General features: G+C 42.2%; 2 protein-coding genes across 3 annotated transcripts in view; one reads left to right on the top strand and one right to left on the bottom strand.

The window, feature by feature from the left end:
- Positions 1 to 14760, bottom strand: part of MYL4 (myosin light chain 4) — a 28554-nt gene extending 13794 nt beyond the window's left edge. Inside the window, exon 1 of one of the 2 annotated variants that reach the window (XM_032320176.1) lies at positions 14659 to 14760. The gene's annotated coding sequence lies outside the window, so the exon portion shown is untranslated. Of the gene's footprint in view, positions 1 to 13963; positions 14048 to 14658 lie in introns of those variants that run through there. The other variant, XM_032320175.1, reaches the window with a different exon arrangement.
- CDC27 (cell division cycle 27) overlaps positions 14369 to 26207 on the top strand; it is a 72339-nt gene continuing 60500 nt past the window's right edge. The window contains 1 exon segment of the mRNA XM_032320159.1: positions 14369 to 14480. Coding sequence (XP_032176050.1) covers positions 14454 to 14480 — 27 coding nt within the window. The 5' untranslated portion in view covers positions 14369 to 14453.

Raw genomic sequence — 26207 nt, 5'->3', positions numbered from 1 at the left:
GGAGCTGAACTTTAAGACTCTCCAGTTCAGAGGAAAAAAGTCTAAGCTGAGAGAAGCCGAAAAGTCACTCTGCCTCTCTGGGCCCAGTTTCCTCCCTGTGAAACAAGATGGTTGTGCGATGGACACCTGATCCCCGCTAGTGCCTAAGTCCAGTTCCAGGTGCCTGGGGCCCACATCTGCTCTTCCCCAGGCTCCATTTCCCACATCTTTCCGAGCTAAAAGGGCCTTTAGAGTTGGTCTCATTCTACCTGCTTTTGTAGGTGAGGAATCTAATGTCCAGAGAGAGACTTTACAGTGGCCTGGAGACATTCAGCCATTTAGAGGCAGAGCTGAGCTGGCTAATTCTGGCTCCCTGTGCGGTGTGTGGAGCTCTGCCCCCGCCCTGCCGCTCCTAGAGCCTAGGTGTGCTCTCACCACTGGTAAGCAGAGAGGCCTTCAAAGGACACTGAGGCAGGAAAAGAAGCCAGGACTTGACCGAGGAGATACTAGAGAGAGCAAGATCTGAACCCCAGACAGCACTGGCCCTGGCTGGGACAGCAGCCATTGGCCCTTTCACCTCACCCCACTTCACCCCTCTTCTTCCTCACCTTCTCTGTGCCTTCTGACTTGGTGTCCCCTGCTTCTAGAGGCCTCGGCTTGCACCCTTCCAGTTTCCCTATCTTTCCCTTCCCTGACTTCTTCATTCCCCCCAGGGGTTGGGAACTCAAGTTACTGCTGGTGGTGAGGAGGAAGGAAAAAGGAAGCCCAGCCTCTCCTCTCCTCTCCCCCACCACACCCCCTTCCCGGACTAGGTGTGCTGTGGGGTTTGCAAAGATACACAAACTGGTGTTTGGTGGAAAGCTGCAAGCCGGAAGCTGGAAGATCCAAACACCAGTCATGACCTTGCCAGCCACTCCCCCTCTCTGGACCTCAGCTTGCTTATCTCTAAAATGAAAGATCATGAGGAGCTTTCAGGGTTCAGCAGACACCCTAGGCTCCCTTAAATTGCTTGTGGCTATAAGGGACGCACAGAGGCCAGGTTGGGAGCTCCCCTTTCCATTTCAATCAGCACCACTCCTGTGTTTTCCTACACCTGCATCCCACAATCATCAAAGAAATGAGTCTGCGATTTCACGAGATGCTCTTGTATATCCCTTTCCAGTTAAGAAACAAATTATTCTAACCATTCTAGTAAGAAGTTCAATCCTCAAAAGGCAGAGTCAGGAGTTCCCTTTTCCTTCATTTATCTTTCTCTTTTTTCCTTTTTTCTTTCTTTCTGTTTTCATTCTCAGGAGGATCAAAATACCCAGTCTGCTCAGGAACAGGGCTCTGAGGTTAGAGAGCTGGTTGAGCATTTGCAGACATGCTAGGGTGTGGGCATCAGGGACAGGGGGGCATAGGGCTGATTCCTGCATTTGCCATTTCCTAATCTCAGGCCCAGTACCTTAAGGACCCTCAACAGTAAACATTTCCTTATTGTGAGATCTGTATGAAACGATGACATAAGCAGAGCCCCGCAAGCCATCCCTGGCACATTAGAAACACTTAGAGCTGTTAATTTTATTCGCTTTCCTAGATGAAGCCAGTTGTGTGCTGGGGTGTCTCGAACTTCCTGGAAGGAACTCCAGGAGAGGGGAGCCCATGGGGTAGGGACAGGTAAGGTGGCAGCAGCTACTGGGATTGTGAGCTGTGGTTTCAGGAGTGAGGACGAGGTGGAGAGGGGTGGGGGAGGAGGGGCGGCGGCTGGGGACCCATGGTGTGACATATTTGTGGCTCAGAAAGCATGTAGCAGGTCCCTGGGGCCAGGCAGCCTGTCCATCAGCCACACTCACACAAGGAGCCAGCCTGCCTGAAACCTTAGGTGACAAGCACCCCGGCGGGGGAGGAGACACTACTCAAATCGGTTTCTGATTCTCTTTCATCAATATCAGCTAAAAGATTCTGGCACTTCAGAAGCAACTAGAGGGGAGTGTGGTTTTCCAGAAAGATCCATGGCTCAAGAGTCAAGCTCCCTGCCTCTGGCCTTGCTCTTGCCACAAGTCAGGATGCTCACAGGTCAGAAGAGCCCAGGAACTGAAGTCAGAGTTCTCACTCCCACGACCCTCATTCTGCTTCAAGGTCACTGACTTTTACCTTCTTGTCCCTTTAGAGTAGCTGGTGCCAGGTCTTTGTCATAGGCCTCCTCCTCCAACGTTTGCTGACCGAGCAGAGTAAAGGAAAGAAAGGGAAGGACCGAAGCACAGTGTGAAAGGGCAAGTACAGTAGCGAGTACTGGCAGCCTAACCCTTGTCTCTGAGGCCTCTCATGGTTCCCGAGCCAGAGGGGCTCCAGCCCACTGCAACACTCCGGCTGGAAGGACTTCAGACCCAGCAGATGGAAAATGCAGGACGAAATTTCACACAACCCATTTACAGCCCACGTCAAACCCGGGGACAGACACATAGAGAACTGACATCAGCCCTCGTCTGGGCTGGGCTGACACTCGCTCACTCTTCTCCCTTCCCCTCCAACCACGCGCATCCTGTGTCCTGTCCTGAAAGAGATCCATCAGAGTCTCCTGCCTGGGATCAAATGCTGCTGACAGCAGGCCTGGCTCTTAATGCCTTGTCTCTGTCACCCTCCCTCCTCTCCTCTGGCCAGCGTCTCATAAGCTAGACACCACGGGGCAATGCCCTGGCCAACACGAAGTTGTCCCCAGAGAGGGCACTGGGTAAATCGGGCTCTACTGCAAGTCAGGGGGTAAGAAGGCCCACTTAGGAGCCAGACCGTCCGGGTTGGAGCCCTGACTCAGTGGGCTAGGCAAGCTAGTTCCCTTTTTTTTTTTTAAAGATTTATTTATTTGAAAGATAAAGCACACATGTGAGTTGGGGCTGTGGAGGGAGGCGAGGTGGCAGAAGGAAAAAATCCCAAGCAGACCATTCCCCGCTGAGTTCACATCCTCGATCTCATGACCCTGAGTTGAAATCAAGAGTCAGACAATTAAATGACTGGGCAACTCAGGCACCCCTCAAGTTAACTTTTTTTTTTTAATTTTATTTATTTATTTGAGAGAGAGAGAAAGAAGGAGAAGCCAACTCCCCCCTGAGCAGAGTCTTGACGTGGGGCTCGATCCCAGGACCCTGAGATCATGACCTGAGCCAAAGGCAGATGCTTAATGACTGAGCCACCCAGGCACCCCTTGAGTTAACTTCTTTACATCTCACTTTTCTTATCCGTAAAATGGGACCACTAATATAACCTCATAGATTCGTCATGAGGATTATGTGAATTAGAGGAGAGATAAAGTAGGAGCCAGGAGTACAGCAAAGAGGCTGCTAGAAAGTCGAGGCAAATCTAAATTTCCATTGTTCTTGGATCCTAGCTGATTGGGATACGGGATTGTTGAGCCCAAGAGTCAAGAAAGAATTCTTGAGACATTTTATGGTGCAAAAAGGTGTTGGGTGACATGCCTAGAACAGTGCCTTGGACAGAGAAAGTACCAAAATAGCTGAACCTGGGTCCTGATTGAAATAGTGTGGTGGTTACTACCTCTCCCAAGATCAACAGTGGAGGAATTATACAGAGAAAACACCAAGAAATTAAAAGAACTGTGAGAAACCCCTTGGATGAAGGGTAGCCCTGTTTTGAACTGGGGTGTGTGTGTGTGTGTGTGTGTGTGTGTGTGTGTGTTGGAAGAGTGGCTTTGGTTTGGGGCAAGATGTAGCCAGGCATGGCTGTGGAATGACCCCCCCCACCAAAAAAAAGGAGTGCTGGGGTTCTGATTTTTTCTCCACTACTGCCCTTGAACATACAGCGATGCCCCATCGCCCGTGATTCAGGTGCTGGTTAGGGTAACATCAGGGCCCCTGAAGACGCACTGTGCTTGTGAAGAGCTAGTAAAAAATTAGGTAGGGAGCAACTGAACATCGGACAGTGTTTTCTCCCTCCTACCCTAACCTCTCAGGGCTGGTGAATTGCAATAAATCTCCCCTATTAAATATTAATATTTAGTATTAATAAGTACTAATAAAAGCATTTATACTAAAATTTATACTAAAAAATTTATACTAAAAGTATTCAGTATTAATAAATACTAATAAAAACATCTCCCCTACTAAAGCTGCTCCACTCTGATGGGGGTAAAGCGGACTGTTCTCAGTACCAGGGCTCATTCACCTCCAACCCTTACCCCCTGAGCTCAGAGGCACTGGCTTGCTCTGTTGGACAACCAACCTATGTGCCCTTAGGTAAAATGACAAGACAGATGAGGAGCACAACTAATCCAAAAGGATACAGCCCACTTGATTACAGATGGTACCTGAAATAGAAATATGACAACAGACAGGCCAAGATTTTAAACGAAGATTAGTAAACATGGTTAAAAAAGATGGAAGGAAATATTACCAAAATGATACAGAACAAGAAGACATAAAGAAGAACCAAATGGAAATATCAGATATGAGAAGTATAATAGTCGAAATAAGAAAAAAAAAACTTTCATAAAACAAATGATATGTTAGGTCTAAAAAAATTAATCATTAAAATAGAAAACACAATAGATTTGAAAAGTAGCCATGATGGACACAGCTGGGAAAAATAGTAGAGTATTGAAAGGCAAAAGAAAGAATATCTTCCAGGGGCGCCTTGGGTGGCTCAGTGCATTAAAAGCCTCTGCCTTCGGCTTGGGTCATGATCCCAGGGGCCTTGGATAGAGCCCCGCATCAGTCTCTCTGCTCAGCAGGGAGCCTGCTTCCTCCTCTCTCTGCCTGCTTCTCTGCCTACTTGTGATCTCTGTCAAATAAATAAATAAAATCTTAAAAAAAAAAAAAAAAAAAAAAGAATATCTTCCAGAAGAAAAAAAAAAGAAAGGTAAAGGAATAGAAGAGCTAAGAAATAGGGGGGATAGAAGTTGAAGGGCTTTGTGACTTAGAAGTGCAATCAGGCTAAGTATACATCAGACAGAAATCTCACTCAAGTTCAGAAGAGGCACGAATAAGGACATTCTTGCTGCAGCATGACTTGTGGCTGGAGGCAGAAGCAATGTGGGTCTCCATTACTATATCCAGAAGAAATAGTGATGAGTAAGAAGCTGAATAAGATATAAACCACAATTACAGTTCTATAAATTTAAAATACCTGCATATAATCTCACTGATATCATATTGCATATGAATGAGCTCAAATGGAAGGTCCAAGGAAAGAAAATGCTTATTCGCAACTTAGCTACATAGGTACAAGAATTTATGCTAAAATTGAAGCCTCTCACAATGCAAATTAGAACACACTTTTCTAACATAAATATGCAAATTTCAATCAACAGCATTATGTAAACTGGCTGCAAAAATGACAAGAAAAGTTAACATGTTTTGTGGATATTAATAAATTTAGTTGCTTTTCCATTTATGCAGTATCTCCTTGAATTTCGTGTTAGCAATACTGAGTTGACACAGAGTTAGTGAGTTTACTTGACTTGGACATACTTTTTTTTTTTTTAAGATTTTATTTATTTATTTACAGACAGAGATCACAAGTAGGCAGAGAGGCAGGTGCCGGGGCGGGGGGGCGGGTGGCGGGGTGGCGTGGAAGCAGGCTCCCCGCTGAGCAGAGAGCCGGATACGGGACTCGATTCCAGGACCCTGAGATCATGACCTGAACCAGAGGCAGAGGGTTTAACCCACTGAGCCAACCCAGGCACCCCAGACATACTTTTGATACTGAAATAATTCTTTTAAAATAGAGGAAGCAATTTTGTCCATTTGGATACAAATGTTAAAGGAAAATGGGGTTTTTTTGATACTTGATTTGGTCACTGGAAAATTTTCAAGTATGTTTGGAAAACTTAGGTATGTGAATCTACTTCTTCAACTGTGCAATTATGAAATCTAAATACAGATCAAGTATTTGTGATGGAGGTATAGCATCCAAATTGAGACATGCTATAAGAAAAAACACATACTGGGTTTTGAAGACTTAGGACAAAAAATAAAAAGAATAATACATATCTCAATAATTTTTATATTATTTACATGTTGAAATAACACATTGGCTATATTGGGAAAATAAGATATATCATTAAATTTTATTAAGTACACACATACTAGAAGCCTCACTCATTATTCAAGAACACATACACCAAAAAAAAAAACACACTGAAAATATCTGAAGGTCACTTATGGTGAATATTGTTTGGATGGGATGGAGCAATGAGTTAAAAAGGAATAAATAACTAATTAAACAAGAAGCTTGGTATGGACCAGTGATGAAAGAAGGCTATACAACTCAAGGAGAATGATTAACTCAATCTCCTGTAGCGAAGATTCCTTATGACCAAAGATAAAAGAAAAAAGCAATGAAAACCTAAAATCTTAGTGACCCTGAAAAGGCAGAGAAGGAAAGGTAAAGGCAGAGAAGGAGTGGAAGGGTCTAAAATCAAAATTTTAAGGGCCATGATAGCACTGGCCCTCTGAGCACTTTAAATCATCCCATCCAGCTTCATTTCCTCAGCTGTTTAGCATAAGTGGCGAATGCTACACGTTTGGCCCAATCACTCAACAGTCCATCTAAATGGCTGAAACTCATGTCTGTGCTGTGATCAAGGCAGTGCAGCCTAGTGAGAGCTGAGAGCTGACCCGTGGGAGGAAGACATTGGGAGCACCCCAACAGCAGGTGGGTCTTGGAGCCCGCCAGAGAATCCAAAGCAGAGGGCAGGACAGCTGGTGTCTGGCAAAGTGATTTATAGTTGAAAAGCAACAGAGAGCAAGTCAGAATCCTCACCAGTCATCCCAACTGCATTCCCCCAGACATCCTGTCAGCTGCAAGGGACTTTAGAGGCACAAACAGAAGGGGGCGACTTGCCCAAGGTCACACTATGAGTCATGGCAGATCTGAGACTAGAACCCAGGACACTAAGGGGACAGTGGGAGCTGGTACAGCCGATGCAATTCCCTCATGGAGAGTCCTGGCCCCCCAAGAGGACAAGGAAACAAGAAAGCATCCATGACAGCTAGCCTTGTCACCCACAGCGTGGATGGCTCTCAGTAAGGAAAAAGAGACAACACCTTAGCAAGCACTTTTTCTCAGCATTTGGGGACATGTTTTTAGAGCTAAAAATAATTCTCTTTTCTTGGTTTCTCTTTCCACCAACTTCTTCTTTTACTTTTCAAATTCTGACTTCCTCCCTAGCACCCCCACCAGTGACTTCTCTGGCTAGATCTAATGCTCTTGTCTCTGGGCCTTCTCTGCTGTACTTATCACACCAGAATTCTGTCACTCACCCTGCTCTCCTGTATCTCCTTTACCCAGATTACTCTCATTCATTCATTCATCCATTCAACTAATGCTTATGACACCTACAGTATGCACATGCTTTTACTAAAATGAGTTAGAGCCCATCCTACCCCCAAGAAGCTTACTGTCTGGTCTGGAGGATGTGGATAAATAAATAGTTTGAAGGTAATGATAAATACTCTCACAAAGGTTTTATAGGGCATCACATAACCAAAATAGAATGCATTTCGTTCTACCTGGAAAATCTCGATTTTTTTTTTTTAAGATTTTATTTATTTATGAGAGAGAGAGAGAGCACGAGCAAGGGGGAGGGACAGAGGAAGAAGCAGACCCCTGCTGAGCAAGGAGCCTGACTTGGGGCTCGATCCCATGACCGTAAGATCATGACCTGAGCTGAAGACAGACATTTAACTGACTGAGCCACCCAGGAGCCCCTGGAAAATCTCTACCTCCAGCCCCAACTTCTTTCTTAAATTGTTCAAGCTTCACATTTTCTTTTTTTTTTTTTTTAAGATTTTATTTATTTATTTCACAGAGAGAGAGAGAGAGATCACAAGTAGGCAGAGAGGCAGGCTCAGAGAGAGAGGAGGAAACAGGCTACCTGCCGAGCAGAGAGCCTGATGCAGGGCTCGATCCCAGGACCCCGGGATCATGACCTGAGCTGAAGGCAGAGGCTAAACCCACTGAGCCACCCAGGTGCCCCAAGCTTCATATTTTCAATCAACATTCGTTCTCTTCTCACCAGAGGCCACTTCAAACTCAGTATATTTTGAACCTAGTTCATCACCTACCTCCCAAATCATACACGTGTGACACACAAAACAAACTAACAGCAACAACAGGGTCTACTCGAGACAGCTATAGTGTAGACTCAAGACTGGCAAATAATCACATCTGCGTTGAATTCACTGCTGTGCAATTTATGCAGAGAAAAATGAAAGCGTGCCTAGGACCTAAAAAGGAGAGAAACAGAGAATCTACTATTTGGTGAACATCCTTCCCAAAGAAGAAAAATATTTTTTATCTAGCAGTCAGTCATATATGTCCCTTCAGGTCCCTTGGAGGTAATAGACAGGAGGTAATAGAGGTAGGTAATAGACTGGTAGGTAATAGACAGCAAGATCATTCGATTCACTCGTATGGTCTGCCTGCGCTCAGTCAGCAGCCTTCTGCTTGGAATCTAAATGTCCTAAAGAGAAGGAACTGGAGAAAAATATTCCTCACTGTACAACAGTAACATGGAACTATTTTCATTTTGCATCTTTTTTTCAGATTCAGCTGATGAGAGAGCAAGCTAAGGGCAAAACACAAGAGCTGACATCCAGCAAGCCACCCGCCTCCAAGGCCCCATAAGGTGGGATATACATATAACATTCCTCAGGCACCAGGAACGGGGCGGAAGAACAAGGCAGGGGAAAACAAATGGTCAACTGATAAACATCACAGTCCTGTAGAAATGAAACTTCACTATAGTTTGTAACTGTCTTCATGAACACAATCTTATTAAGAGCCAGGAACCTATAGACTCAATTTCCTGGAGTCCTAGTATCACCTTCACCTCTGTAAGACAGAAAACCCTCTATGATCAGTCATACCACACAATCACAATGCAGCTCTTTCTGCCTACAGTCCTGGCCCCCTGCTATAATAAAAACACCTTTTTGCACCGTAAAATGTTTCAAGAACTCGTTCTTGCCCACCAGGCTCAAGGATCCTGTAACCCAACCAGCTAGGATCCAAGAATAATGGAAATTTAAGAGTTACCTGGATTCCTAGCAGCCTCTTTGCTGCACTCCTGGCCCCTATTCTCTCTCTCTCCTTCAATTCACATAATCCTCAGCTGTTAGCATAATCATTCTCAAATTCCATTCTCGTGAAGTCACTCCCCAGCTCAATCACCACCAGCAGCTCCCTAGGTCTATTTTATCAACCTAAAGTCATCAGTTTGGAACCCAAAACTTATCAACTGTTCCCTACACTACCATTTCAACCAAGCTTATGCAGACTCCCCTCCAGGCAAGCCAATTTGTTTATCTTCTTCTCTGTGCTTTTGAAGTCTGCCTACCCCTCCCTGCCATAGGCCAAGTAGCCCATCTCAGAGCGCACCTCAACCAGCATGCATTTCTGATTAGCCTCAACACTTCAGACTGCTTTGATTTGAAATCCCTTCGGGCCTTATGTACAAAACCAGCACGCTCTCTGGATCCAGAAAGGGAGAGTCAGAAGAGCATCAACTTATGAGCAATAAGAGAAAACACTGAGTGGTCATGTCTTTTCGTCATCGGATACATTTATAATATCTTAATGACTTTATATTTGTGCAGGGCACTCTACTAGATAATGGGGACATCAAGGTAAGCCAAAGTCCCTGCCTTCAAGGAATTTCTATTAAACAAATGTAATTAAAATTACCATACATACTACGAAGGGAAAGAACAAAGATGCTGTAAGAGAGAATCATAGGACAGAGCTAATAATTTTGGTTTAGATGGACAGGGAATATTCTGAGGATATAATATCAAGGCTGAGGCCTGAAGGATGAGTTCGATTTAGCCAAAGAGCAAGGGCAAAGTATTTCAGGAAGAAGAAGTAATATGTGTAAAGGCTTCCACTTTAATCAGTCAATATTTTTTAAGCATATACTAAATATATAATGCTTTCCAAAGAGCAATATAGGGAAATATAACACGGTCTTCCCTTAGGGAGATCAGACATAAATCATCTTGATTACATCAGAATGCTCAGGATCCTAGACCAAACACTGCAGTCTGGGTGGATTAAACAACAGAAATGTGTTTTCTCACAGTTTTGGAGGCTAGAAGTCCATGATCAAGGTGCTAGCCACTTTGGTTTCTGGTGCGAGCTTTCCTCACGGCTTGTAGATGGCCACTTTCTTGCTATTTGCCTCATGTGACCTTCCTTCCACCCTCTGAGGTTTGTAGCATGGGCCCTGTGAATTAAACTGACAAAAGACAGATTAACAGAATTTTTAAAACAAGAGTTTAAAAACAAGAGGTGGTTAGGACTTGGGGCTTATCTGCTGTCTTAGCAAACAGCAATAAATTTGTGGAGAAGTGACAAAATAGAGGGGAAAAGTTTTGGCCTTTGGGGTGGTAAGTTATGGAAAGGTAAATATATGGGGAAACTAATGGAAGAAAAGGGTTATTTTGGCAAGTCTGTTTGTGCAGACCCAAATCAGTGCCAACTCCTTGTCTCTAGTGATAATAGTTGTTTTCCTCCTGCTGGTACAGGAGAAGGGAGAGGAAGCACCTTCACAAAAGGAAATTTACGTCCTGCTTTTAGGCAGATAGTGGGAAAGCAAAGAGCTCTTTTTGTGTTTGCTGCTTCCTAATTGATTTCAGGTCAAAATAATCCTTATGCCAAAGTGACGTATTCTGGTCCCCTTCGTGGGAATGTAGAGTATAACAGGGAGATGAGACAAGGCTGAATAAGGAGGCAGGCACTAGACCTTGGAAGGCCTTATAAGAGAAGTTAGGGGTGCTTGGGTGGCTCCATTGGTTAAGTGTCTGACTCTTGATTTTGGCTCTGGTCATGTTCTCAGTGTCAGGGGATCGAGCCCCTTGTCAGTGGGGCTCTGTGCTAGACATGCAGCCTGCTTAAGACTCTTTATCTTCTTCTCCTCTGCCCCTCCCCACTTGTGCACTCACTCATGCTCTCTCTCTCAAAAAAAAGAGTAGTGAACAGGTTTGAGCAATATCGTGAGAGCAATGGGAAATCTTGAGTTGGGTGGGAAGATTTAGGAGGGAGTCCTAACATGATCAGACTTGGTTTTGAGGACAGGTAAGACTAGAGACAGGACGAGACATGAAGGTACATCCAGGGTAAAATTTAGTAGGGCTTTTGTCATTAGATGCTAGGGTCAAAGAGAGAGAGAGAGAGAGTGGTTTCAGGTTTGGGCAACAGAAAGGGTGCTAGTACCTTAAATTGGGGTAGGAATGCTTTAAGTATGAGGACGGGGGATGTCATTCTGACCAAGCCCCTGTGAGAGGTCCAGTTGACAGCTAGGCATTTGAATCTGGAATTCTAAGAAACAGTCTGGCTAGAGATAGAGATTTTAGAACAATTTTACTTTTTTTTTTTTTTTTTGAGAGGGAAATGGGGGCAGGGGACAGAGGGAGGAAGGAGAGAGAGACTTGAAAGCAGGCTTCAAGTCCAGATCAGAGCCCCGCTTGGGGCTTGATCTCACAACCCTGAGATCATGACTGGAGCCCAAATCAAGAGTCAGATTCTTAATTGAATGAGCCACCAAGATGCCCCTGGAATAATTTTAGATTAAAGTGGAGGTGAAGAGAATGGATGGGTTTGCAAAGAAAGAAAGTGTAGGGTGAGAAGAAAGCCTAGAACGAGCCCCTGAACCATTCCAATGTTGGGGGCAGGGGACAAAGGGAACTGATGAAAACAGAGCAGTAGAAGGAAAACTAGGAGACTGTGGTCAGAGATGCCAAAAGAAGGGGATGATTTGACCAAGACGGAGGAGGAAACACAGGGGTAAAAACCTCAAGATCAAGTAACAGAAGAAGAATAAGACTGCAGCCTTAACAGGGACAAAAGAAGGGTACAGACAAGCGGTACTGAAGGCATTCAGAATGGTAAACTTGCTGGGGACCATATTTTAGTGCGACCTGCATCTTGGCACTGATATCAAGTCTAGCTTCTTGAGCAGTTCTCTAAAATCTGCCTCCAAATCTGACTGAACATGAAACAGACCAACAGGCAGGCTAAGAAGAAGAGCTAATTTACCATGTTTGGAATAATGCTTATTGCAACCCAGATCTGCTCACCAGCTAAACATATGTGGATAATGGATGACAGACAGCAGGACGCCCAAGTGGTTGCTGGATGGCAAGTTTAAGTAGGTCAATCAGGAACACAGAAGGAAGTAAAAATGCTTTAAAAGATTCCACCAAAGCACAACTTCAAACAATGTGGCCTTGCTGTGGATGAGCAGAAAACCACAATTGTTGTATTAGCCCAGTAAAGAACACTTAGAAAAGAGATGCTTTGGGGGGGGGAGGGGGTAGGGGAGGAAGAAGGGGCGCATTAAGCAAATTCTAAGCTTTAGAGCCAGAATGCCAAGCATCACGGTCTCTTTATTTTTTTTAAAGACTTTATTTATTTATTTATTTATTTATTTATTATTTACAGCAAGAGAGATCACAAGTAAGCAGAGAGGCAGACAGAGAGCGAAGGGGAAGCAGGCTCCCCACTGAGCAGAGAGCCTGATGTGGGTATCGATCCCAGGACCCCGAGACCCTGAGACCCTGACCTGAGCCGAAGGCAGAGGCTTAACCCACTAAGCCACCCAGGCACCCCATCATGGTCTCTTTAAATGCTGACTCTAGATAAACATTTTCACACACCAAAAATGTCATCATTATGTATGTTGTGTTTTAAGTTCCTACATTCAAGTTTACAAGAATCTCTTGCACAAGTACTTTTCATGCAGCATGTTGTATCAAAAAGAGCTGTTATGTAAAATGACCACAAGCTTAGCATGATCAATGTCATGTGACAATTTAAAATGCAAATACAACTTTAGTCTACTTTAAGAGAAGTCATCCAGATAGTAAAAGCAATAGTCTCATCGTTCTCTGCATTTATCAGAATAAATGTGGAGTGTTGCATTCAGTTCAAAGCATCACATTTTAAGGGCGGCATCTCTTTCTTTGCATTACCATTACTAGATTCTCATCTCCTATCTGGTAGGTTGTTTCCAAAGATGGTCCAGAAATCAATCGCTCAGGGGCACAAGCCTTTTGCAGCGTCACTTTGCTACTCCTCCCATCTAGAGGTGGAATCTATTTCTCTCCCTTGAATTCAGGTTGGCCCTGTGTCTTGCTTTAATCAACCAGAAGTGATGGGGTGTGACTTACATACCTAAGCGCAAGACAAGTTGATTTTCAAAAACCGTTTTCATCCACCAAACCCCAAAATTTCACTGGTTCCCTGGCTCACACATTTTGGGGGGAGAGGGAATAGGAAAGAAATTTGCGAGAGCCTATTATGTGTGTTAGACATACCAACACACATCAATGCATTTAATTTTTAGTCTTTTTTTTTTTTTTAGACTAAGGAAATACAAGTTCAGAGATGTGACTTGCTTAAGGACCTAAAACTAGTTAGCGCCAGAGGTAAAATTCAAAATCAAGCCTCCGGATTTCCCAACACACCACAAACACACCTCCAGATTTCACAACACACTGCCTTTCCTATCAGGAATAAAAATTTCTGCCTGCTTTCTGAGATTTTCAATGATATGGTCACCTAAGTAATTATTTTCCAGTTAATGCCTTAACTCTTATCAGACTGATCTGTTTCCCTTCACTTACAAGTTTTCTCTTCTAATTCTACCCATACCTTAGAGTCCAGTTTAAGTCTCCCTTTCTACCTCCATGAAACCTTCCTCATCTTAATTCCAATTTATTTCCCTCTCCTCTTAATTTTGACATCATTTATAATGGGCACCACATAACGCTGCACTCTGCTCCACTGCTTTTCCTTTAAAGAGACCGTAACGTCTCCGGTGCAGACAGCCCCGGATCCAAACTAAACCTTTGAAGCGTGGCAATCCCTCCAAATTTTCCTATTTCCCTTTGAGCTACGATAGGTACTTCCGCAATGATAAATGAACTCAACTGAACAAATACTTCTTAAGGTCAGCCCCAAACTCTCGTGTTTTACCCTCTGCTTAACCCACCGCGCATCAACCGATCCACAGAGGTTGAGCGGCGAATGGAGACGATCGATAGTCCGGCCACGTAACGCTCCCCGCCTGCTACAGCAAGCCACGCCCAGCCGGCGGGTCGCCGATTGGGCGTGGCCCAGCCTAGGGTGGCCGGTTGGGCGTGGCGTGCGTGACTGAAGGCGTGGCCGAGAGGAGAAAACTACGCTCTGGGTCGGACTCGGTAGTCTCCGGGAAACCTCGACAGTTTCCGGCAACGGTCTCCTCCTCCGCCGACCGGCCTCGGGCGTTTCCGGCCTCCTTCGGGCTTTTCCGTCTAGCTCCCGCGCGGAGCTCTCCACTTCGGGTATTTCCGTGTCCCGCTCGGAGGTACTCGGCAATCGCTCGGCCTCCCCCATCCCCCGGTAACGGTCGCTGGTGAGTTTAAATGAGCCGGGGCTGGCCGGGCCGGAGCCGCTACGGGGGGGGCCTGAGGCACTGCAGAAAGTGGGCCTGAGCCTCAAGGATGACGGTGCTGCAGGAACCCGTCCAGGTAATGATAACCCCGCTCGCTGAGGCTTGGCTCGCAGCCTCGGCCGGGAAGCCGAGTATGGCCACTCCGCGGCCTGCTGCGGCCTAGGCCCGGCTGCTTCTCCCGCCTCCCCTGCTGCCGGGTCCTGCCTGTCTTCTCGTCGGCTCCGAGGCCTCGCCCGCAGCCCGAGCCGTGTTACCTCAGGTCCCGCGTTGCTTCCGCCCGCGGTGTGAGCGCGGTTCGGCGGCAATGCAGCCTTCCCCGGGCGGGCCAGCGTCCGGCCAGCCCCTCCTGTCAGTCCAGGGGCCTGGTCCCGGCCGGGGTGAGAGACGAGGGACGGGGGGCGGGGGCCGGAGACTCGCCCCAGGTGCTCTCTCGCCCAGAAGATGATTGGGAGGCACCTTTGATCAGAGCTTGGGCCACCTTCGTAACGGTGGGGCAAGTTGGCGGGGGGTGTTTGGTTTTGTTTTTGTGCTCCGGGAGCGGGCGGAGGGACGATAGGATCGGTATTTTTGATCCCGATTTCTGTTTTGTAACAGACTTCCTAGCCCCGGTTGCTTTCCTCGGTCGGTGAATTCGCCCCCACCCCCCGACGGTGATCTGGGAAGAGAAAACTCCAAGGCCCAGTGCTGAGGGGCAAGCACCTCTACGGGGGGAGGGGGGGGCCGGAGGGGTGGCAGCGGCAACTCTAGGGGCTCTCCCCGTGACCTGTGATGGGGATCAGGAGTGTTTTATTGTGCATGTTGATAAGGCGTTCAGGAAATGAAAGACAAGGGTTTTTACATCCATTTCACTGTCCTTACGACACCAGGGTATGCTTTGACGCACAGTGCTCGGTTGGCATGGGAGAAACCCGATTGGATTTGAAGTGTGATGCAGTGCCAAGTCTCCCCCCCCCCCCCCCGCCATCTCAAGAAACTGAAATCTTTTGTCCCTTCCTGACGGACCAGGTCTGGGAGACTTTCAACTCACTGTAGGATCTTTGCCTCAATAGAAGAGTTGACCTCTACCAACTGCTGTCATTGAGTTATAGGCTCGCTTTACTTGGAAGTTACAAAGCAAATCGATTTTAGAAATTACTTCATATAACCCTTCATAGGCCTGTGATGTCAAATGATAAATATTTTAATGCGTCACCACTTCCATATTTCCTTAATTTTTCTCCCAGTTGGCTTCTTTTTTACATACAGCTCTTTACATAGAACAGCTATTAGTATTGGAACTAATGTAACATGGGATTCTGTCTTGGGAAGTTTACCTGTTTGTAAATTGTATCAATGCTTCCAAAGCTATTTCTTGCCATCCAAATCCCTCTTAGTGGTAGAGTCCCTTTTAAGATTTTTCTTTTTTTTTTTTTTGAGACCTAATGTGAAATTAGTAGTTATCTGTACCTTCTTAAATGGATAAGCAGATCACTCAAGTTGTTTAATTTCTGTTTCATATTCTTGTAATTTTGTCTTACCTAATGTTACATTTGCTTTCTCTGACCCCAGAAGGCTTCTCAAATGATAAACTAGTTTCATTGTTAGCCTATAAACATTATTTAATAACAATTTCAACTTGTACATAGACATGGAAAAGAAAAGAAATGTGTAGCCTACGCCTATAGAGGACTCATCAGGTTTACTCTTTTTCCTTACTCATAGCAGTAATGCACTTCAGGATTTTTTAGGCTTAAAAGTCAAATATGTCACCACCCCCCATACTACCTTTGTCCATTAGATTTGGGGACTGTGGTAAGAAGTTTTACAGTATGGCTACATGAGAATTTTGGTTGTAATTTGTGGTAGAAGAATCCATTCAAGACGGGGTGGAGTAAACAACTTTAGCTTCAGTGATGAACAACTGATTAGGGATAGGGCTGAAAATGGGAAGAATTGGTAAGGAGAAAATAAAAATAGGACAGATAGAATTTTTTAAAAAAACTATGGTAAGTAATTGTACTTATAATGGAATGAAAGTTGGAAAATTGTTTAAGGCATTGTGAAATTACTAGGCATAGGAAAAAGTTGAGAGGAAAGATGAGCAACTGTTTTCTGTGTTTTTTTTTTTCTTTAAAGTTTTTTTCTTTACCATGGAATAGCCAATCTGATAAACCAACTAAGCCTAAATATTAGCTCCTCCTCCAAATTGTCTCTCATAGAAAAGCATTACTTTATATATGCATCTTTACAAACATCTCTCCTATTATGAGGCAGAAATTCTCAGTTATTTTTAATATAACTGCTTACGAAAGACACACTAGCCTAAATGACTTCAATCATTGTTAATTTGGATATTTATAAAATTCACCTGATGAAATTGATTTAAAAAAGCGAAGACATTTTTAATGGATTTATCAATTATTCCTGGGGATAGAACTTCACAGAAGTGTTGGATGAAATTAAACAAGGCTTGTAAAAATCACCTTAATAAGCAGTATAGTAAATGGGTACTATACACATAGTATTGGTTCAAACAGATTATTTAGCTAGTAAAGGAATACTTTTGGCTTGGAATAAGATGTACAAGGACAGCATCTTTTTTTTTTTTTTTCTTTAAGATTTATTTGAGAGGACGGAGGTCAGAGGGAGAGAGAATCCCAAGCAGACTTCATGCAGAGCTTGGAGCCTGACATAGGGCTTGATCCCACCACCCTGAGATCACAACCTGACCTGAAACCAAGCCTCAGATGCCTGAGTATGCCACCCAGGCGCCCCTACAGTTAAAGCATTCTAACATGGATTCAAAGGGTACCATATTTCAAATAACTTAAAATTGAAGGTGTTGTAGTCAGGAAAATTATGTTAGATGACCCCTCCCCCCCCCAAATGGCTTTGTTGATATCTAAGATAGATATGAATAGTTTTAGTGAAATTATTCTGTTCAATGGAAGTAGAAAAAAATTTCTAAATAATATTTTATGACTTTTAAAATATATATGTGTAACTAAATTGATAATAGACATTTGACTATTTGGTCTTTATTAAAAAAACTTACATACTTGAGTTTGCTGAACTCATTTGTTTATGAAATTTTCTTTTAGAAAATAGATTGCCTTATATTTAGGTACAGTGTAATATCTTGAAGACGGTGCTGTATAGTTGTGAACTGAGAGAATCGCTTTGGGGAGTGGGGGTGAAGGAGGAGATCATTGCAATATATGATAACTTAATTCCTTTACGGACTAGTGTCCTAACGTAGCCCTTTTTATGCTTATGACCTGTAGAGAAAGCATTAGACAAATAATCACAAATTAATAATCTGTGAAAAGGGCACTATAAAGAGGGTGTTAGGAGAGAGAGACCTAATAGGGGGGATTGACCTATGCCCAGGTGTCCAGTTTGCAACTGAACCACCAAAAGAGGTACTGCAAAACAGCAAAAGTTAAGAAGCCGTCTCGGGGCAAAAATCAAATTGGAAAGAATGTTATGCACCAGTTATGTACCAAGCACAGAAGAATATAAAAGACATTCAAAAATCTCTCTAAAAATGGTGTCAGGAAAGTCCTTTTTGAGCAAATAACATTGAAGCTGAGATCTGAAGGTTGAGAAGAAAACGGTAATTTGAAGAGCATTACAGGAAGAGAAAAAGGGACTTTGCACATGCCCTAGACATAGCAGAACTTGGCGTTGAAATAATTGAAAGGAGGCCAGTGTGGCTGGAGTTGCATATTAATGGGGGGGGCATTATAAAGAGTTCACTTTTCATTCTAAGTATATGGGGGTTCCTTGAAAGATTTTCAGAAGAGGATTGACTTGATCTGATGTAGATGTTAGATCTCTTGGTTACTATATATGAAATGTAATGAGAGGAAGGAGGCAAGAGTAAAAACAGTCTTAGGATGAAAATAACAGACTGAGTGGTAGTAGTGGAGTAGAAAAAAGGTTGATATTCATGAGCTGTTTGGAGGTAGAACCAAGGAGACGTGCAAATTGATTGAATGGGAGAGGATGGGGATCAAGAACATCTGCCTGGATTTCATCTGGGTGGTACTGTTTAATAAAGGAAGAATCCTTTGAGAGGGAGACAAATCTGAAGAAGGACAATCTGCTCTGAACAAAATAAGTTAAGAGATGTTTGTGAAGCCAACCAGTGGAAACGTGGAGACATAACCTCTGATCTTTTGAGGGGTCTAACCTTATTGGGAAGATAAGAATGTTTAACAGGAACAATTGGATAATGTTATAAGTCAAAATGTATTTGATTGCACAGATACTAATAAATTCAGGAAATAGATCCTTTTAGACTGGAAAAATAGGAATGGTTGTTTGATGAAGTAGAACTTAAAGCTTTAGAAGATAGGAAGGGTTTGAATTGGTAAAGAAGAGAAAGAGTGTTTTTGGCATGGAATAGTATGAGCAAAAGCCCAAATTTGAGAATGGTGTTTAGGAACCAAAAACAAAACAAAACAAAACGGTAAAATATCAGAGCCTTGGTTAGAACAGGAATTGAGAGTAGGAAGACGAGGTTTTGCTAGCCAGGGAGAATCAGATTTCACAGGACTTAACCCAGGTTGAGGGGTTTAAGGTATTGGTAATAAATAGCCATTAAAGGTTTTGAACAGAAGGATTTGTAATGAAAGCACTGCTTTGGGAAGGTTAATCTGGTACTGTTGGGAAGAAGGGACAAGATAAGAGTTAGAGAGACATATAGGCTAGTAAAATAATCCAATTACATGGTAATGTACACCAGGGTTTCTCATTCTTGGCATTATTGATGTTTGGGGCAAGCTAACTCTTCATTGTGGGGAACTCTGTCGGATGTATTGTGGAGTGTCGTGCAACATCCCTGGCCTCTACCAACTAGGTGCCCCCTTTATTTGTGACTACCAAACACCCTCCCCTGCCAGGCATTACTAAATATCCCTTAGGGGGGCAAAATCACCCAGATGGAGAACCACTGATATAGATCTAAGCTAAATTAGAGTTCTAGAAATTAGATCATAATGTATAACAGGAAAATTCCACAGTGATTTTTTTTCCCCCTTACACCTTCTTATCTTGTCCAAAGCTTTTATTATCCATTTTTTATGGTCCAAAAAACGACAGCTATTTTCTTTTGACAAAAACAAGAATAAAACAGAGTAATTTATATGGTCATATTTAAGTCTGAATTAGTTGTACAATTTATAGAGGTTTGTTTACATTTTAAATAACAGTACATGTTTAAGAAGAGCAAGCAAGGAGGGAACTTTGCCATTTCATTTTACATTGATTCATCTTTTAAATTATTGCAACCTAGGACTAACCCATTCATTTAATCATTAGGAAATCTCTTTTTTAAAAAAAAATTTTTTTTTTTTTTTTTTTTGAGGATAGGGCCTGTGTTGCTCTGTTTTTCTTCATAACTTTAGTAGCATTTCGTCCCTCTGGCTTTAATGTGTAGAACTTCTGAGGTGAGGCACTGAATAATATACTTTTAGGGGCAAGTCCCTACCAACAGTTGAGCAGTATATAACTAGCCAAGGAGCAAATCTTAGCCCTGCTCTTTATAAGCTACCAGTCTGTAGTACCTTAGAAAATAGTCCATTTCCCTCCCAAAGAGATGCCATCGCTGAGGATCTCTGAGGTGCCTGAGCAGAGTAGTGATGGAAGCTGTTTGTGGGGCTTTCCAAGCTGCAAGTTATATGTCTGGGGTATATGAGAGTTTGAGTTGGCTGCTTTTACTATCGCCTTCTGACCCTCCTAAGAATTAATTGGTAATAAAGGAATGATGTTCTTCTGAACAAAGCTTGCTTTAAAAAAAAAAAAAAGATTTTATTTATTTATTTATTTGACAGAGATCACAAGTAGGCGGAGAGGCAGGTGGTGGGAGAGGCAGCTGAGCAGGGAGCCCGATGCAGGGCTCCACCCCAAGACCCTGAGATCATGACCTGAGCCAAAAGCAGAGAGGCCCAACCCACTGAGCCACCCAGGTGCCCCAAAGCTTGATTGCTATATCAGAAATGGATAGGACCTTTGATTATAATACTTTTTCATTTCTTTAATTTTAATAGGACAGAAACAAATCCAAAGTTCTAGGACTTTATCGCCATTGTATATAAATGTGTCACATCTTCCTGGTGATCTGTAGTACTAAGTTAGTTAGCTGCTGAATCATTTTGGGGTCTTTTGTGGCTTATATGTTAACAGAATAAACAATTGTGGCAGATATGCTGGGAGATGTTCTAATAATGGAAACTGTAGATGTATTGAATTTGTTTATATTGGGAGACAGAAAAGGATAAGGTTTTAAGTGTCTTCTATGTGCTAAGAACACCAAATCTGTATCATGTCATTTAATCCATGTCCAAGAAATAGAACTCTGTTTTCCAGATGAGAAAATTGAGGCTGAAAAAAGTTAAATAATTCCCCTAAAGTCACACTCTTGGAAGTGCTGGCCCACAGACCTCCAAAATTAAATCCTGGGTATAGTCTTTCTATTCAGTGGGTTCTTTTCTTTACAACAAAATTAAACAAGTAGATTCTTAGGAAGTCCCCGTATTTTATAAAGGAGTATTAGGTGATAACTATTCTCATGACAAAAGAGTAATTTTGTGTGCCACAGAGTTTCTTTAAGTGGAGATTTCCAGGGATCCTTAACTATCAGACATACTGTTGACTCTTGAGCAATGCGGGGAGTTAGGGGCACTGACCCCCATGCAGTTAAAAATTAGTGTAACTTTTGACTCCTCAAACGCTTAACTACTAATAGATTGCTGTTGCCTGGAAGCCTTGCCAATAACATGAACAGTCAATTAACACATATTTTATTCATGTGTTATATGCTGTATTATAATAAAGGTAGAGGAAAGAAAATGTTATTTAAAAATCATAAGGGAGAGAAGGTACATTTACGGTAGTATGTATCAAAAAAGATCCACATGTAATTGAACCTGTGTAGTTCAAACACATGTTGTCCAAGGGTCAGTCACATAATAATACCGAGAAACTTAAGGCTAAGACTAACCTAACATGCTAAGAGTGGGAGGGCTAGCAGAAATCAAAGATCACCTTGTTATTCATTCAACATATATTAAGCATTTGCTTACGAAGTACATAACAGATGCTGGGAATCTAATAATGAGCAAAACCAAATGTAGTCCCTAGCTTTCTGAAGTTTGTATTATCGTGAGGAAGACATTACTCAACTACTCTCCTCCTGTAGTATTACAAAGGAAAGGTACTTGATGCTGTTCGAGTGTGTAATAAGGATACCTGACCTCATCAGAGATCCCCCCAAAAAGCATTCCCTGAGAAAGAAGTCCAAAGAATGAATCAAATCCACACAAATCAAGTTTGTGTGGAGGAAAAGAGGAACGTACCAGGTAAAGTGAACTATGTGTGTATTTAAAGGACCTGTGGCAGGAAGCTAACCTGGTAAGTTTGAGGAGTTGAAAGAAAGTTATCCTGACACAGAGCACAAAAGAGAACATGATACAAAGTGAACTGGAGAGGTAAACATGGACTATACTACCCTCCCTGGTTTTGTGCTTTGGATTTTTATTATTAAGGACAAGGAGAAGCTGGTGAAAGATCTCAAGTAAAGGGATAATATGATGAGATCCGATTTGTGAAAAGCTCATAGAGAGAGAATGGATCATAGGGTGGAACAGAATTCAGAGAAGTCAATTAAGATACTATTAAAGTAATCCAGGGGGGGAAATGATCTGCCTTAGAAAGTAAATGTTTTTCGAGTTTCTTCGTTTCATATTTATTGTAGTTACCTAACTTAAATGAGTATCATTTTGAAAGATACCTATATGCATGGTTCCGGAAGCTTAGGTCACGTGTGGTCTGGTGAAACACCACAGGGACAGATACAATCTTATGTGGGTTTAGAATTCAGCCAAGTACTGTACTAGGTTTATCTCAGAGGTATTGTTTTTATCCTATTTTACAGATGATTAAAATGAAGCTCTTGGTCATCTTGGTTATTAGTAAGTGTTAGAGAGTTAGGGTTAGGGTTCATCTGCTGTGAGTTGGTAGTTGGGAGAATATATTAAACATTCAAGAAATTATTGAGTCAAATTAGATTTGAACACCCTTTAACCTGTTTTCTGAATGACTTTTTTTGCATTATTCTTAATGCAAATGTTGAAGTTCTCTCAGGAAAACACTCATAGTTTATCACATTACTTTTTATGTCTTTTCTGTGTCATAGTACAGAGGGTCAGATAGCAGAAATTTTGTAGTATAGTTGACCTACTGTTACGTGCACTCCTTCCCAGCATCACACATTTTTGTTCTAAGGTTCATCTTCCTAACTGTTTGATAAAGGAACAAAAGCAAAGGGTTACCTGGCTGGTTCAGTCAGTAGAGCATGTGACTCTTGATCTTGGGATGTGAGTTTAAACCCCATATTGTGTGTAGAGATTACTTAAATAAATAAACTTCAAACAAAACAAAAGCACAGTGGCCACGATGACAGTGACCAAATAGGGTCCTGTGTAATAATGCCTGGGTTATTCATAATTTTGAATTCATAATTCAAAATAAATAATTTATGTTGGGCAGAGATTTGAAAATCCAGTATATTAGCTTTCTACAGCCCACCTGAAGAATTTGATTCTCTCAAGTTGGTTGTCTTTTATTTATTTTGGCTTTTTTCAAAGATTTATTTATTCGAGAGGGAGAAAGAATGAGTGAGCACGGGGTGGGCATATTGAGTAAGATGACAAGACAAATGATCTGGTAGTATGAAGGGAAGTATATGGCATGATCTAGGTTGCTATTAACCAGAAAAATCTTAATATCTTTCAGGTATTAATAGATCGCTTCCTTAAGAAATTTCGTTGTCCCCAAACCTGATCTATTCAGGTTTGTCAGACTAACTGGTCAGACTAACTGGTATTTCCTCATTAGATTCTTGATCCTTGCTTTTTAATGTTTAGGTTGTTGTGTCAAGGAAGGGACAGCTAGATGTTATTTTGTATTGTTTTATATTGTCAACATTAATGTTCCCTTTTATTTATATTAGTAAAAGCTAATTATATTAAGAATCCCTTACCTTGTATTTTAACTCCAGATTAGATTTCTAAAAATTTGTAGGTCAGTAAGTGGAAAATAGATTCAGAGTTCCAAAACAGATACTCGTTCTATAAACATTTATTGAGCATGCACTATGTTTAAAGGCAGTTATCTAGGATAACTAGGGAAATAACAAGTTAGGTTGTATAACCAAGAGATTATAGGAAAAATAGTATCTGGCTTTTTTTTCCTCAAGAAGCTACAACCTAGTTAAGTAATATAATCAAATCTAATCAATAGCCTGATCATTTATTTATTTTTTGAAGGAAAGCATGTACGTGCACATGAGCGGGTGGGGTGGGGGAAGGCAAAAGGACAGGGAGAGAGAATTTTAAGCAGGCTCTCCCAGTGCAAGGCTCGATCTCACAACCCTGAGATCATGACCTGAGCCAAAATCAAGAGTCAGATGCTTTACATCTGACTTTACTGGCTTTACTGAGCCACACAGGCACTCACAGCCTGATATTTTTAAAAGCATAAACAAAATTGTCTAGGACCTCAAAGGATTGAGTAATTAATATTGCAAGGAATAGATCAGTAAAGGCAGAGGAACATGTAAGCTGAATTTTGAAGAAAGGATGACTAAAATTTCAGGAGATAGAGAAGTTAAAGGATAACCCAAGTAGGCAAAGACTATAGTATGAAAATACAGTGACTGTTCAGTGACTGATGGAGGCTTTTTCTGGTTCTAAACCACAGGCAGCTTTGGTGAGATGTGAGAACAGAGCTGAAAAAGGGACATTAAAACCAGATGGGATTTGAATAGTTTCCTAAGGAGTTTGTACTTTATTCTGTAGATATTTTGTAAACTTTGTGGAGCTATCCAAGAAGAATCATTAGAAGGTTTTGATCAGGGAGGAAGACATGATGATGATAATGATGATGGCACAACTGAAATGTATTGGGTAATTACTAGGTATGTGCTAGGAAACATTATGTACTTTACTGGACTCTTACGTTTTAAATGAAGAGACTAGGACTTGAGACATTGTTACTTGCCCAGGACACCGAACTGTTAAGTCATGGTACATGGATTTAAACCCAGGCCTTTCACTGTCATCTTCTGTTTAGCATTGATGATGTTTATGTTTGAGGAATGTAATTCTGGGACAGGGTGGATTACCTTACAGCTTGTAGGCAGGAAGACCATTTAGGAGGCCAAGAGTTTAAAGGGAAGAAGGTTGTTATGGAATAGAACCAGAAATGTGAGGATAGATTCTAGATACGATTCTTTAGGTGCAGTTCTGTAAGTGATTGTTAGACAGTAGACCATTCGAACCATTTAAATACGTAATGTACTCAAACTGATTTACCAGTACATTCATTATTTCGTGTATACTTACCAAGCCTCTGTGACCCTATGTGGTAAAAGATGTTTTGAGTTTCAAACAAGGAGAACCTCTCCTAATCCTGGCAGCAGCAGTGCTCCTCCAGGCCCTAGTACTGTAGTAGGCTCCTATATGCAAAAGACAAAGTACTTTTTTAGGTCAGTAACTTGTCTCTTCTCCTTTCTTTCAAAATCTAAATTCAATCCTACAAATATTTATTGAAACCTGTTATCAATCAGGATCTAATACTGTGTCCCTTTAGCTAGACCAGTGATACTTAATGAACCAAAATATCTGTGAACACATAACACTGTACACAGATTTTTCTGTATATATATATTTGTACATGTGCTTTTTTTCTGGAAAGAAGGGCCGTATCTTTTACAAGTTTTCACAAAAGAGTGTGCTGTAAAAGGACAGGGAACTACTTATTTAGAAGAGTAAAAGAATGATTCTGAGGGGCACCTAGGTGGCTCAGTTGGTTAAGCGTCTGCCTTTGGCTCTGGTCATGATTCCAGGGTCCTGGGATTGAGCCCCACATTGGGCTCTCTGCTCAGTGGGGAGCCTGTTTCTCCCTCGCCTATTGCCCCCGTTCATCTTCTCTTTTGTGATCTCTCTCTCTCAAATAAAATCTTAAAAAAAAAAAAAAAAAAGATTCTGAGATCTGAATGCTTAACAATGAAAAGGTTTAAAAATAAAGGCATCTAATCTCCGTCCCAGCTTCCAGGGATTGTGATGCAGTGGATTTGAGGTAGAGTAGGGGTGTTGGGATCATCAGGCTTTGGGATAACAAATATCTTTAGTATGGAGTTTTTAAGTATCTGAAAATTCCAGGATTTCTCTTCTCTCTCTCTCTCTCTCTCTCTCTCTCTCTTTTTTTAAAGATTTTATTTATTTATTTGAGAGAGAGTGAGAGAGAGCATGAGAGGGAAGAGGGTCAGAGGGAGAAGCAGACTCCCCATTGAGCTGGGAGCCTGATGTGGGACTTATTCCCAGGACTCCAGGATCATGACCTGAGCCAAAGGCAGTTACTGAGCCACCCAGGCACCTGTCTAGGTTTTCTCTTATTTAAATTAAGTAAGTCATATTTTTTGTGTATACTGTTGGAATCATCCTGTAGGTTATGCCAACTATTTCTGAAGATATCAGGGTGTGGGGGGAGAGCAAGATGGTACATTTTAGACCAAAGGGGGATTTCTTTGTAGCCCAACTAATTTGGGTGGATTGTGAAAAGAGATGGTATTGTGATTCATTTCTATTAGTATGTAGGGTGTTTTATTAGGTGTAAGAAATGAATTGGGGCCAAGAAAGAACATGAAGTCCTGCAAACAAGAGGCTTTGGAATTTGAGTAATTCAGGCCTTTCTTTTAAAGCTAAGGGATAAGGCCTAAAGGATTAGAAATTATTTTATTTATAACATCTCAAATTAA

The sequence above is a fragment of the Mustela erminea genome, chromosome 18 (assembly GCF_009829155.1).
Source record: "Mustela erminea isolate mMusErm1 chromosome 18, mMusErm1.Pri, whole genome shotgun sequence".
Lineage (NCBI taxonomy): Eukaryota > Metazoa > Chordata > Mammalia > Carnivora > Mustelidae > Mustela > Mustela erminea.
Note: the sequence above shows the minus strand (reverse complement) of the source record. Positions and strands in the feature narration are given on the sequence as shown.